Source organism: Nicotiana tabacum, chromosome 7, assembly GCF_000715075.1.
Source record: "Nicotiana tabacum cultivar K326 chromosome 7, ASM71507v2, whole genome shotgun sequence".
Taxonomy (NCBI): Eukaryota; Viridiplantae; Streptophyta; class Magnoliopsida; order Solanales; family Solanaceae; genus Nicotiana; species Nicotiana tabacum.
In genome coordinates this window covers 50,652,305-50,668,032 of record NC_134086.1, presented here as the reverse complement: position 1 = coordinate 50,668,032, position 15,728 = coordinate 50,652,305, and the positions used below count along the sequence as shown (strand labels likewise).

At 32.1% G+C, this 15,728-nt stretch overlaps 1 protein-coding gene across 4 annotated transcripts; it reads left to right on the top strand.

Moving 5' to 3' along the window:
• The first annotated feature begins 1,481 nt into the window (after positions 1 to 1,481).
• On the top strand, positions 1,482 to 7,738 carry LOC107817486 (putative protein phosphatase 2C 35). Of its 4 annotated transcripts, none has more exons than XR_001655201.2 (5): positions 1,482 to 3,098; positions 6,287 to 6,418; positions 6,827 to 7,014; positions 7,100 to 7,167; positions 7,293 to 7,738. XR_001655201.2 is itself a non-coding variant. In XM_016643326.2 (4 exons), exons 1-4 carry the CDS (start codon positions 2,184 to 2,186, stop codon positions 7,104 to 7,106), a joined length of 1,242 nt encoding a protein of 413 aa, XP_016498812.1. In that variant the 5' UTR covers positions 1,482 to 2,183; the 3' UTR covers positions 7,107 to 7,738. The 4 variants fall into 4 exon arrangements, 1 of the variants encoding a protein (XP_016498812.1); XR_012711626.1 differs by having other exon boundaries at positions 1,520 to 3,098; positions 6,831 to 7,014; XM_016643326.2 differs by having other exon boundaries at positions 7,100 to 7,738.
• Positions 7,739 to 15,728: the final 7,990 nt, after the last annotated feature.

The window sequence follows — 15,728 nt, the reverse complement described above, 5'->3', positions numbered from 1 at the left end:
CCGGAGTCTCCTTCTTGTTGCATTTACTATTTATGTTTATTTCATTTCAGACAGTAGCTATAGTGGTTTGTACATTCTACTAGATTGCTCGTGCACCTATGACACCGGGTTTTGAAAATTTCTAGTAGATGTTTATAATTTTGCCTAATATTATCACCATTTTATTTTTATGATTTATTTATGTTTTATATCTCTATGATTTTCTACGCTTAATTTCCTTTATTTATTAAAACCCATGATATCAAAAGTATAAAAATGGATAAATAAGTTAATGGTCCATTGTTGACTTGTCTAGCGGCGACATTGGACGCCATTACAGTCTAAGTGGGAATTGAGTCGTGACACTATACAATCCAATATATACTGTTGTTGTACCAGAATACCAAGTCTAATTATTTGCCCCCTCAATTCATTCACCGGAACAGAGACTGCATACTAATATATAGTCTCCTATCGGTCTATTGTGAACCAGCGATATATTTACATATTGATAAGACTAAAATATATTTCAAACTAACTGGTATCGCTTATACATATTTTGTTTTTTTATTATGCTCAAATTTTTCTAATAGGCCAACATAAATTTCAATGGATTGTAGGTCTTTTTGAAACAATTTCTATGTGATGCACCTTAAATTAGTATTCTAATATTTCACTTTAAATTTTAATATTAGGAGTATAATTTATTTGAGTTTAAGTAATACAGTCCTGTCATGAAAAGAATCTTTTGCATTATCAGGTTACTAAATGATATCTACAGGTTATTTAAAATTTGTACTTTAAATAAAATAGATTACCCACTACAATACTAGTAAAGGTAACCTGATGGTGTAGTTATTTCTATATAATAGTGCATATAAATTAAACACAGTAATAAATACTTATATTTAAACTAGTATTCTAATATTAAAATTTAGGATTTTAAATTATATACACATATATTATAAATAGTCTATACATTATCATATCACTTTATGTATTATAGTAGATAACTTATCTTATTCTTAAGGTTACAAATATCACGTTATATGGAGGTATCCATCAAATCTTCGAATGACTTGATAACACAGCTCAAAACTTGAAGTCGATAAATACTCCCTCTATTTCAATTTATATGACATATTCTGATTCAACAGTTTAAATTTTTTTTTAAAAACTTATAATTTTAAAAGATTAAAAGGTAAAAGCTTTATGAAACTAATATAAAATTTGTATGCATATAAAAGCTTATAATAGTAAAATTAATAAAATATAAAGTTTAAAACTATATTATTTTTAAATATAAAAATTATATTTTATTTGAAATAAATTAATTAGTAAAAAACTATATCAATTAAATAGAAACGGAGGTGAATACTAAAATAGTATATATGTCCAAGGGAGACCTTAAATAAAATTGAAAAAAGATAGACTAAAAAATAGTGCCAGTGTTCCGTGACATTGTATTTTCCTTTGTCTCAATGTGGTGTCGTATTCTCTGCAAAGACACATTTCTCTGTTTGCATGTCATTTCTTGAAAATTGAAAGGAAAGAGACATAATGGGCTCCTCTCCTCCTCTTTCTCTGCCTCTGCACAATCCCCCACCCCCTATCCCCACATAAGCCAAATACTAGGCCACCATTTCCTATCCCTTTTAAAATCAACCATTTTATTCATCTACATTTGATTATCATTTTCCCAAGAACTGTTTGGAAAAAGGTGCCATTTTTCTTCTTGAAAGACCCCACAAACCCAAACAACACACGTTGTCTTTCTATCTCAATGTTCTTTTAATAAAAAGTACCAAACGTATGATCAGGGCTAAAAGTTTCCTTAATCCTTTGCTTGTGTTAGGGTCTTTATTTTGATCATTTCTTGTTCATTGGGTTTTGGGTTTGTTCCATTCTTGTCTAATTTTCTTCTACAAAGTATCCTTTTTTTAATCGTTTTTCCTGACACCCAATTCTGTTCCCAGACATAAATCCTTGTTTGTCTGCTTTGGTATTAGGGTTTGTTTTTTTCCTTGTTTGTCCCTATATTTCTCACGGGTTTGAATAAGAACCCCATTTTGGCCAAAACAATGCTGCTAATGGGTATGCAAATTTGACCTTCTTAGCCCAGAATTGTCTTGCTGTCTCGTTCTGGACTTTTTGCAAACAGTTGGTCTGCAACCCTGCTTGGTTCTTGAATTTTGTGTTGAGATATGGGTTGTGTACATGGGAAGTGTTGTTGTAGGTACCCAGGATCCTCAGATGGTGATAATAGGGAAGATTTGGGTACATATGCTCAAGCTCAAACACATATTCTTGCTGGCAGGTCAGTAGATAGTGCTCAAGTTCCTTCCCATAACTTTAAGTTAGAGTACTCTGTGCTTACCCAACGTGGGTTTTACCCTGAATCCCCTGAGAAAGAGAATCAGGATAGTTATTGTATCAGAACACAACTTCAGGGTAATCCAAATGTTCATTTCTTTGGTGTGTTTGATGGGCATGGACAGTTTGGTACTCAGTGTTCATTGTTTGTTAGGGATAGGCTTGTCGAGATTTTATCGGACGATCCTACATTGTTAGATGACCCTGTTAAGGCTTACAATTCTGCATTTTCAAGAACAAATGAAGAACTTCATAGTAATAGTGATATTGATGATTCCATGAGTGGGACAACCGCTATAACTGCTCTTCTTGTTGGAGACATGCTTTATGTGGCAAATGTAGGTGATTCAAGAGCAGTGTTGTCTGTTAAGGAAGGGAATAGGGTTGTTGCCAAAGATTTGTCTTCTGATCAGACACCATTTAGGAAAGATGAATGCGAGAGAGTGAAAAGCTGTGGGGCAAGAGTTCTTAGTGTTGATCAAGTGGAAGGTCTAAAGGATCCAGATATTCAGTCGTGGGGGGACGAGGAAACAGAAGGGGGTGATCCGCCAAGGTTGTGGGTTCAAAATGGGATGTATCCGGGGACAGCGTTTACGCGAAGTGTTGGAGATAGTACTGCTGAAAGTATTGGTGTAGTTGCTGTCCCAGAGGTGTCAACAGTACAGCTCACAAATAGTCATCCTTTCTTTGTGATTGCAAGTGATGGTGTCTTTGAGTTCCTCTCCAGCCAAACTGTGGTGGACATGGTAAGGCTTACTTTATTTAATGCTAAAATATACTGGAATTTATTTATTGTTTGTTTTAGTTCATCTTTATTGTTAGCAACCTGTCACTGGTGGTGTGGCTCTCTGCACTATTAATATCAGCATTTCTGTATGACATGCTATGTTTCATCAAGATAGTAGATGTCATTTATGTCAAATCTGAGCTAGTATTTTTATTTATTTCTATATATGTGTGTCTGTTAGTATATCTGTATGTATCTACCACGTGAAGTTCAATCTTGATGATATTTCCCCTAGTGGAAGCTATACTACATTAAGCTGAGATTCTTCTTACTTTGTTGCATTTGAGAGTTTCCAAATAAGATGCTTGGCATAAAATTGCATTAAGTCTGGACAATGGATGCAATGGAAAAGAATTGTAGTAAAAGAAAAGGAAGGGGAAATGTTAAAGAGATCAACTTTATACTTTCAGGTAGCCATTAAAAATCAAGTTGGAAGGATAGCACATTATTTTCTGAACTTTTGTCTTAGGTAAATCACTTTGGTGGTAGCTTGGAGCTTCTTGGACATAAAGCAGTGAACATCCCTTAATTTTGCTAGCTAACCTTTTGCAGTCTCTGTCTTTTAGAGTCTCACATATCCTACTGATCAGCTGTAGGACAGAACAGTGTCTAAGAATTGTCGTTTATGTTGTGCATTTCTTCAATTGAGTTGGTTTCTCTCTCACAAGTCTATTGGAAACACCCTTTCTACCTGCACAAGATAGGGGTAAGGTCCACGTACACACTACACTCCCCAGACCACACTTGTGGAAATATATTGGGTATGTTGTTGTACTTTATATGGCACATTTCCTTGTTTGGAATGACTATTAGTCAAGCAGTTGAGCTTGTGTCATAGCCTATTTCAAGCTCTCCACTCTGACGTTATTTAGAGAAAATCCAAAGTAAGGGTTCCTGTTGGAATTTTAAGTTGCATATTTTCTTGAATAGTTAAGGGCGAGCCTAGGACAATATTAGAGTTGCTCCTTTGGTTACCTTTTGGTCATAGGTTCGTGGTACAGCAGCTTCTTTGTAAATAAGAGGGTAAGGCTGCATACTGCATAGGAATTTTGTGTACAGGATAAGCCCATTACCATTTCTTGAGTAGTTAGTAACTCCATGTAGTTTAGCTTGAGATAAGTTAGTATCTAATGAGAAAACATAGAAACTATTAGATTGCACCTCAGTCTTAATCCAGTTGTGGTTAGTTATATGAATCATCTATATCCACTTAGCTCAATCTAGACGTGTTGTACTCAAATATTCAATAATACTGTGAAGCTAGAGATTCTTTACATCTTGCAAATTATATTCCTGGCCAAAAAAAAAGCGTTCTCGATTATATTTTGGTCTCAACTAGTTGGTATGTGCTACATGCATTATTTACTTCCATTCTGTTCTGTTTTTCACTAACTCACTTTGCCTGGTCGAGAGGTTATAGATCTTCTGAGACAATTTTCCCTTGTGATTTTAAATCCACCGGTCTATAGGTGCAACACAATGATGATTGAATTGGAGGTCTATGTAGCATGGCTAAACAATATTAGGCGAACTTCTCTTATTTCATCCTCTATGTCTGGTACTTGTACCTCCTGTCAAAATTTTGATTTCTAATCTTGTCGTATCTGGTTAATATCTGCATTTCTGCAAAAACATCTTTTGAATATGTTGGGACGTAGAGGCTCAACACTCACTCCATCATGATGTTGATGGTCTCATATGTAGAATTTACCGTTTGACTTCGTTACGTATATTCGATGACATAGCACTCCCTTATGTGCCACATTTTCATCTATCATACAATTCTCCTCTAGGAACGTGAAGCCAGACATATGAATTGTCTATCGAAACCAGCAAAGCAACAGTAGATAAATTAAATCAGATGAATTGTCTGCATTTACATTACAGTTTTTTTTAATCTCACTTCAATGCTGAGCCTATTATCTATTTAGAAGCAGGAGGAAGTTCTTGAAAGCTTTGCTTTTCTTTTTCTTCCACTTCTTTCCATCTTTTTGATCTTCTCCTGTTGGTATCCTTTGTGTCTTGTTGATGGAAGACCAACTCTACTCATCATTTTTTATACTTATATGGCTTTTAGCCTTGTTAAAGGCTCACTTGAGGTGTGTTCTGGAACTAGGAGCACATCAAACCAGGTGTTTTGCTTCGCTTCGCTTCATGCGATACTCTGATGCAAGGACCAAGGTGATATGGCGTGCACCACATACCAAACTCTGCTTCTAAAGAGCAATATCAGCAAACATTTTGAATGAATATGTTAATAATTAAAGATAGGAAATAAGAAATTTAGTACGATAAAACTAGCTAAATCTCTTGACTTGAAAAGTCAAGCTAAAGATAAAATTAGAAACTTAAAATTGTATATGTTCATTGAATTGTAGAATATAAGATGGTTTCTGAACTTGATTGACGTAATTTTCACTTCATATATTTCAATTTATTACAAATTTTGTTTTCCATATTTTTTTTCCGTCCTTGTAGGTATTTTTTTCTTTCATTATGTGTGTATATACGTGTGTCCGTTTTTTTCATTTGTGCCTTTCTTTGTTAAATGCATTAATTGTGCTTTGTGCTTACAGCTACTGCATACCTTGATGCTCCCTCTTTTTTTCTTTTCTTCTTTTTACTCTTCGTTTTGACAACACTGGTAGCACTTCATATACAGGTGATTAGTGCTAGTTATGCCAACAAATTACTGGAACAAGTAAATTTTCTTTCCATATATTTTGTTGTCCTTGTAGGTATTTTTTTTCTTTCATTATGTGTGTATATATGTGTGTCTGTTTTTTTTCCATTTGTGCCTTTCTTTGCTAAATGCATTAATTGTGCTTTGCCTTACAGCCACTGCATATGTTAAACACCCCCCCCCCCAAAAAAAAAAAAACCCCTTTTTTTTACTCTTCGCTTTGACAAAACTGGTGGCACTTCGTATTCAGGTGATTAGTGCTAGTTATGCCAACAAATTACTGGAGCTGAAAAAGCAGTTTTGTATTAAAGCCGGATCTTGTATTTTCTGATCATTAATTGAAATCATTGTTATCTATCTCCAAATATGAGCAGATAACTTTCACCTGATCTCATCCACCATTTGTCAAGTCATTGTTAACATTTTATGCCTAGTTTTCTATTTAACTCTTCCTTCTTGTGCAGGTAAATAGATGTGCAGATCCTAGGGATGCATGTTCAGCCATTGCTGGAGAATCATACAAACTGTGGCTAGACCATGAAAACCGGACAGATGATATAACAATCATCATTGTACAAATTAAAGCCCTAACCAATGTATGGACCATTTGATTCTTATTTGTCAATTTTGTTGTTTCTTTTCTAGTTCTCTGGATAGGAATTTGCATATTTATACTTTGCTTTCATTGCGTAAATCAGTATATTCCTAGTGTTAGTAGGAAGTATTAGGAACTTGATAGGTGGACTCTAGGAGCATCAGTAGCTAATATTAAAGGACTTGGTTCTTTCTTCTCTCATAGTGTCCTTTTCCGCCGCGGGAAGGGGGTATTATGTATTTGATCTACCAGCTTCTTTAAGAAAGAATCAAATTAATGTAGTTCCCAAATAATTTCTTGCCTTTGGTATTTCCATTATTCAAGATTACTTCCATGTTTCTGTTGCCTTTGGTATTTCCATGTTTCTGTTTACTCTTGGATTAGCTAATATATTTTGAAGTTGGGATAGTCAGGTGGTGGCGTCACAGCCAAATGGAATGGAGGGAAAACAACAAACACGCAGAAAGAAACATCGGAGATATATTTCTCTCCGTGTGCTTCGGAAGGTTATCGGTCTGTAATGAGTGAATTCTCTGATGTTAGCTGTTGTCATCCTGTTTCATCACTAGACCACAAAGTAGTAGTTTCATCTAGCTTGTGAGTTTCACTCTTTCCCTATTTTGCTCTGTTCTTTATCTGCATATTTTTCTTCAGTGATCACTTGCTCGTACTTCTCTTGCAGGGGTTGAACAAAGAAAAGACTTCCAAGGGTTTCCACGCATTCCCCCCATTGTAGATGTGCCTTAAATGGTAACTTCCCTCGTTTTCATAGTCCTCGATGGTTAGGTAAATACACATAAGAAGCAATGCATAAGTGGATGCACAAACTGATAGTATATGCTATACCCGTCCACACATTTGACTGAATATGACAGGTAGATGGACTGTGCATTCATTTATCAGTTGAATCAGTGTCCTTTCCCTTGTAAACAATTCCCTCTGGCTTCATTTCGTTGCTACTCAGTTTCCATTCCTGTGCATGGAACATCGATCAAAGATTACCTAGGTGGTTTATGGACTTCTTTACCCCGGGGCATTGCTTCTGTCAAGCTCCAAGTGTTAATACGGATGCTCATGTAGATGGCTTCGTGTTCAATATCTGAATCTTATTGCAGCAAAAAGAGCAAGCTATGTACTGTGTTCATCTAAACTTGTCAGTTTTAGAATGGCAATATTTCTACACGTCATTTCTACTTGGCTGCGGATGAACTTATTGTTGTATGAAGTATCAAAGTATGTTACACTTGGTATTAATTGGTCAAATTTGTATAGAGGAGGATCTTTGTGTTTGAATCAATTATGGTCATGTCTTCATAAGCAATTCCGTCGACCTCTTGTATGTATTTGCTAGTTCCTACCTTGATAATGTTATACTTTACGTTGCTGTTCAAGGAAATAAAGAAAGAAAATGATTACTTAACTAAATATGCTGTAGGTAAGGAGTCCCGAGAATTGTCTTTTTACAGGAAAGCAATTTTGTGACGACTATTAAATCCTTTCTAATAGTGTATCTTTTGAGTGCACTTCTTTTCCCTATTTTAAACTACTCCTTTAGGCCATATACAACTCCTTGAACTTTGCAGATTTTTTTAGGCACCTTTTCTAGGTGTGATATACTGAAAATTTATTTCTTATGACCAAATAAGAGGAAATTAGAAAATAATTTCTTCCTTGTGAAACAAATCGTTGTGAAAGGGTATATTTCTAACCGGGCGGCAATAAAAGTACTTTTTAGAAATCTAAGGTGTTTGTCCAAGATAGAGAAATGCTTCTGAGAACTTGCATAAGTAATTTTTTTGCTTTTGGGAAGAAGTTATAAATTCTAACTTTTTTCAAGAAGTAGAAAATTAATTTTTTTCAAGACAAAAATATCCTTACCAAAAATTTATATTTTTTAAATTATAATTTATTTATTTTTCTACCATTCATTTCTTTAGTTTTCTTATTTTTTAAATCATTTTTTGTTCTTCTCCTATTCTTATTTGAAATAGTCTCTCTGCTATAAATGGATTTCTTCTTTTATATAAGATTCATGAAGGAGATTTTAAATTTATACTGAACAATGTATATTGATATGTTTGAATTATTATGTAGACAAAAGTAATATCATAGACACAATATTATTTATTTGGAAACTCAAGGAAAAATGAATGGGAGGTTTTCATAAATACATATAGAATCACTATGGTGTACCCTATATCAATAAATATATAACTTTTAATAATTACATAATTATTATTAAATAATATATTTGAGTTCTTGAACTAAAAGTAAAAAAATAATTTATTTATTTTTGTGTTAGGGGTTCGTGCTTTTATGCTTTTATAATAATATAAAAATATAAATAATTTTTTTTACTCGAACAACATTTTTTCTCTTTATCGATTTTTTGTATAATGTTTAAAAGTTATATTTAATAATTTAAAAATATATATTTAATTAAGTATATGTCTCTCTTTTAATAGTGACAAACTGTATATATGATCTTCCCCTTATATCTATGAGTTCAAACATATTTCATATGGAAATGGCGTGAGCAAATATAAGGAAAAGAAAACGTCCTAAAATTATGACTCTTATTTCTCCCAGATATATTTATGTTAAAGTTCTAAATATTATGACTTCCTAAATAATTTAAATAAGAAAGTTTTTAATAATTTCAAAGTACTAAATATTAAAAAAATAACTAAATTACGATTTTGTCTAATAAGAAATCTATTTTTAAAGGGTAAAAGGGCGAACAATATTTTGCTGAGGATCTCCGTCTTTTAATATAGTGTAGATGTCCATTTACCTTTATTCAGATACACTTTATATAAAATTTCGTATAAAAAAGAGTAAGTATGGTTTATTTCTTACGTCAAATTGAAACGAATTTGATACTTTCTAAGAAATTAGATTGTATTCAAAGTAAATACATAACATCTCTAAAATTCAAAACGTAAGTAAAAAAGGGTTAAGAAAAGACTCCTAAAGTTTCGTTTGATAAGGATCAGTGTTCCCCAAAAGATTCCCATAACAAGAGTAGCTAGAATTTTCTTTTTAATAAAGTATGCTTCTCTTTAGTTACAATTCAATTACTTGTTGCAAAGATAATTTTCTCTTTTATTTATCTCAGATTTTAGCAATTGAACAAAATCTAATTCCTTCTTGCAAATATATTTCTCATTTATTTATGTATGAATTTTAGGAATGCATTTTTTCACTTTTCCTTTATTTATGTAAGAAATTTAGGAATGTTCTATTTTTCCTTGTAACTTGTAGATGAGGGTTTTTTTTAAACTTTTCGTGAGTACATTTTATATTAGATATTATACTTACACTCAATATATGTCTTTTTTATTTATATAAGAAATTACAAAATATTTTTAGATAATTTGGTCCCTTCTTGAAAAGATAATCTTTTATTTACGTTTAGGATATATTTTGTTTTTTCGTAAAAAAAAAAAATTGTTTTGATACTTTGACATAAAAGAAAAAGGTTAATGAACATTTCTCAAAGGATCAAATTAAACAATAGAATATTGTTTTTGCTAAGTTTTGGTTATTAGAAAGGAAGAGAAAGTTTCCACAAGCTCTTCAGCAAAAATTTCAAGAGAAGATTTTCATAACAAAATAGATACATTTCCCTTCTTACGCAATTTTGTAGGAATTAAAGTTGAATACAAATTCCTAACTATTAGTATAGTCTAAGATACGGTTTTTTTTTCCGGGCAAAAAGGTGTAAAAAGTCAAAGTTGTATAATTAATAGGTTAATTCTTCTATAATAATAGTAAACTTCAAAAGTTCCAAGTATATTAGGACATCTTAAATAATTCAAATAAGAAAATATTTAATAAGCAAAGTTTTAGTTGATTTCAATTCAAATGATTATTTTGTCTAATGTGAACTCTATTTTATAAGGGTAAAAAAGGCGAACGATATTTCGCGAAGGACCTTCATACTTTTAATATAGTATATACTAGTTCCTATGTTCATGCTTTGCACGAATATCTTGAGCAATATCTTTTGTCAAATATTAAAAGACACGTTTAAGCAAAACAAAGATTTTGTTCATTAATGTTTTTTTGTTCCTTTGACTCTTCAATACATATATATAAGCCATACATTTAGTGTTTGATTCCTCTTTTCTTTTGCTTTTTCTTTTTAAAATAATCTTTATGGAAGCATTATTTTGAGAAAGAATTACGCACAGCAGCCCAACTAACAATGGCCTAGGTTTGAAGTCTTTATCCGGTTTGGCCCAGGTTCTATATAATTTGAAAGAAATTTTTCAGTCTTTAGCCCATTATTAAAGACATACTTATAGGGTTTTTTTCTTTTCTTCTTTTCCAGCATACTCAATCTCTCTTCACTCGCCTCTCTCTTCGTTCTCTCTAAAAATTACAGAATTTTTTGTACACACTCTTGATAATCCTTGCATTTTATGTCAATTAGATTTCGATTTTTTAAGTTAATTGGCAAAAAGAGCTTAAGGAACCACAATAAAATTTGGCATATTAGTCCAAAAACTATCAGATCTGACCTAAAACTATCAGATCTTGCCTAAAAGAGCATGTCCGGCGACCTCGCCTCATATTTTCTTATTTCTCTTAGTTTTTGTTTCATCCTTTGCTACTGGTGAAGCCCAGATTTGAATGCCCAAAATCTCGCCGGAAAAATTCAACACCACCAACCACCGAAAACTATAATGCGGTGATGGACAGAAGGTGTTTTCTAGTGTAAATTTGTATAGGTAGTGTTTATACACACTTATACAGTATTGTATAAATATGTATAAGTGTGTATATATGTGTACAATGTTGTATAAATTAGATATATTTTTAATATATAAAAATATATAAGTGTGTATATACATTGTACATGTGTAATAGGCATCCATAGATGTTTGACACTTTCTTCTTTTCTTCTTTTTGTCTTTTCTCATATACATTATTAGAGATTGTATATACAAGTTTATACAAAGTTATACATCATTATACATGTAATGTACATGTGCAGTTAAATCTAAAATTAAAATTTTTATGTTCAATCTATGTATAAATCGACTTTCCTTATTGATTTATTTGCAAAATCATGAACGTGCAATAATTTTTTTCAATTTTATTTTTTATTTATGCTATTTGAAACTTGGAAAAGAAGAAAATTTAAGGTTTTCAAGTTGCATTATATATGAATTTGAACTTTTTGTAGCTGGAATAGGAATATATACAAAGTTGGAGAAGAAGAATAAAAAATCACCGAATTTTCATGCTTGAAGATTTGCAGAATAAAAGAAGAAAAAAATGCTTATTTTTCAAACTTTGCCCTATTGTTAACGGGTTACAGATTTGCAAAGTTATAACTGGGTTATTCTGTTGCAATGTATATAGGTGGACTGTATTTTTGTGTAATTCTCCCTTATTTTGATCATGTCTTAGCAATTCATGTACCTGTAAACCATACTTTGTTATCTTCTATTAGGTAGCTGTGACTTTCTTTTTTATAAATGATTAATAACATAAATCATAGTCCATTTGGCGACATCCAATAAAATTAATATAAATCATAATTCATAGATTTCGCTCTAATGTTATAATACTTTTTCAATAGAAATAGGATATCAAATTGACTTCCTGAATAAGATAAAAAAATTTAATATTAATGCCAAGATTTCGAAAAGACTTGTTTACAACATTTACAGTTATATGAAAATATAGTGCTAAAAAATTTTGAAGTCAAAGAAATATAAATCTTGTAATTCATGCGATACACTTTATCACATTCTCATCATGAAGTCAAGATCAAACTCTAACTTTTCTCATACTTTCATCGACATATGAAGACGTTAATGGGTGCTACACATCAAGAGAAAAAGTTTGATCATATTTAATTTGATATGGCAGTATTCTCATGCTGCATATAGTATATTTACTATAGCATAACAACATTGTAAGTACCTTTTTTCCATAGGAATGATGCATATCAGGAAAAAACTCATGTAATAAATAAAGTACGTAACCCCTTCATAATGAGTGTTAATAGTATAATAGGTAATTCAAAGTATTCCCGTTCATATAAAATTGGTATACTTTTATACAATATATCAAGTAATGGAAAAGCTAGAACTTTACTTGTACTAAAAAGTACGATTTTATTCAACTGGATATTAAATTTTTAAATCAGATACATATACTGAATCATATTTGATTATAATACCATAAATAATAATATTTTAAAAAATTTAATTATAGTTACACTTTATTCGAACATGTATACTTACAAAGCGCAAAAAAGACATTTTACATTTTGGTTTTTATAATTTATAATTAAAGATAGAAAACTTCTTTAAATAATCTTTTTTCTTGAAGAGGTATCTTGAAGAATTTTAATATTTCTGTGCATGCGATGTAAAGGATAATCCTATAGAATTCAATGAGGCAACAAATTACCTTTCATATGGTGGGTAAGAGACGTAATTGAATGTGTTCTTGTTCATAAAGAATTGGTATAGTTTGGAACCTCGAAATAGGTGACATGAACGTGTTGAGAAATTTAATTTTATTAGAATTAGAAATCCATCCAAATTCGAATTGGGTAAAATTTTAAGTATTATGATTTTATCCAATGCAAAATTATTTTTTATAGAAATTTTTTAATTTTTTTAAGGGCATAAAAATCTATTAATATTTTAGGGATATTTTTGTCATCCAACATTTAGTGTGGAACATTCATGTTTTTATAGTAATATAGATAGATATTTTTACTTTATGTTTTATAAGTTCAATTGAGATAAAAAAGATTTAACTATTTTGAAATGTTGATGTGATCTCTTATACAAATAATACTAATTTTAATTGAATATGTACAATTACTTTTTCGTAATTTGATACTCAAAAGTATTTTTTTTGAAAAGATTGGCTAAACACAACTTACTTATCAAATATTGCAAAAAGCACCTTTAAAATGAATTGGCCAAACTGTTACATCCCGTATTTTCGTACGTGAGAGTATGTCGTAAGCCAATTGATGTAAGCTCGGAAATGAGATCGTTTTTGGAAAGTACATAATGTAAGTTCATCATGTTATCTTGGAGGTTACAAATCTTTAAGATCATGTATAAAAAGTACCAAAAGGGTTGGAAAGCTTAGACGCTAAACGAATTGAAGAAAATAAGTTTCGTCGAAAGTCGATAAGTTTGGAATGTTATAACATATACTTTTGGGGTGAGACTAGGGTGATTAACATGACGATGAGGTTAAGTTATGAGTTTTTTTAGTCGTATGATAGTCATGTGTTTTGTTTTTAAGTCAAGCGAGTTGTGGAACAAAAGTTGGCAAAGATCATCACAAGTTGCATTCATAATGTGCTGAAATTTAGGTCAAATGTAGCTGCACTTTTCTTCCAATATACTTGGAACCAATGGAAGATCTACATATCAAATTGAATATCTACGAGTCTAGTTTCTAACGCATTAAACCGTTTGTCGACACGACATCGGATTATAGGGATATTCGCATTTTACGAGACTGCGCAAGCAGCTCCCATGGGACCCACAAAGTCGGTTTAAACTTCAACTTGTATTTAAGTCATTTATATATCGTTGTAACTCTTTTTTTGCCTATCCACAACAGTTCCTAAACCCTCCTAAATGCTCTCCAAGGGTTCCTCCATGATTCTAGGGTGAAAACCTAAGATAAAAATATGAATCCAACGTTAGAAATCCCGTGGTGCTTGCTAGATCGTAGTTCTTCATCTTGGGGCTGTTTTGGAGGGTTCTTCAAAGGTAAGTAACCTCAGATTTCGTGTTGTTCTTTATGATTAAGCTAAGAATCAGTACCTCCTTCATGTATATTAGAATTTTAAGGCGAAATACAAGTATTTGCACACCAGCATGAACACAAAAGTTGATTCAAGAAGAGAATACAACTCCTATAGTGTTGTAGTGTGATTGAGGGTTGCTGTGAGCTAGACCATCTGGAGATTTCAAGTTGTATCAACCACCTAAGGTGAGTAAATCATGTTCTTGGTTGTGCTTAAGGTCAATCATGTGTTGGTTGAGTGAAAATCTACAATATAGTAATTGACATGGCATAAGGAATCGTTATTTTTTTTGTGGGATGTATTGAGGCTATATATATGGTTTGTTGTGGCTAAAAATTGTTATAAATAGTTTTATTATATTGTGGTTGCTGTTGTTAAGCTTATCTATGTGCTAATTCAGTGAATTGAAGAAGATAACATGAAAAAAAAGATGTTGACGATAAAGGTTAAGGTGTTATGTGTGTGGACTATATTTGAAGATTATGCTTATGATGTTTTGGGTTGAAAATAATATGGTAAGCATAAGTATGATGTTATATATGTTGTAGGAAGATTCAAGGAAAAGGAATTGGATTCAAACATATTTTGTTAATCGTAAATCAAGCTTGCCGCTCTAAATGGTTGTTGAACAAATCGGAGAGCTTGTTGAGAATTATATTGTTGTTGTTGGGGATATTTGGTGACTTTTTGTAACATATGGGATATAGTACAAATAGGGGAGGTGTTGTCCGTTTACTTGTAGAATATTGATTTCCAAATATGAGAGTTACAACGCTTATATGATGACGACGAAGTTGGTTTACTCATTGTAGACGTAAGAAGATCATATTGAGCTTACTTGAATATTGGATAGAAGATTTCAAAGGTATGTTAAGACACTTCCTTCTTTCTTTTGGCATGATCTAAAGTCAAATGAATACGCTATTTCATAACGGATCTACTTCTAGCAACTAAGGTTGTCCATGTTGTTCTTTCCTTATAAAGTTATTCTAATCAAGTATGTATGATCTTTGAATCCTACTGAGGTTCATATTGAGGGTATGTATGTCCATAATGTTAATCGAAGGTGCAACGACCTTAAGTCACTCCGAAAGGTTTAGAACGCGATTCTATGAGTCTAGCATGCATTATATATAGTATCTATTTCACTCTACCGAGCCGCGCTATAGTCGGTCGGGTACGGCACCTATTGTGCAACAACTGATCAGTTGGGTTTACCGAGCTCCACATGGACGGGTATGATTCTACCGAGCTTTATAATGGTCGGGTACGTTTTTACCGAGTCCTCTTTGAGGCCGGGTACGATATGATGATGATGATGCCCAAAGAGGCGTATGTTTTTAAAAGTTTATGTGTATATATGTATTATGCATTTCATGTCAATAGCCCCCAGAGGCACTCAGATGTTATAGGTTGTATCTCCTTTATTTCTCATTTACATTACTGCTCTTGTTTATGCTTTCCTGCCTTACATACTCGGTACTTTATTCGTACTGACGTCCCTTTT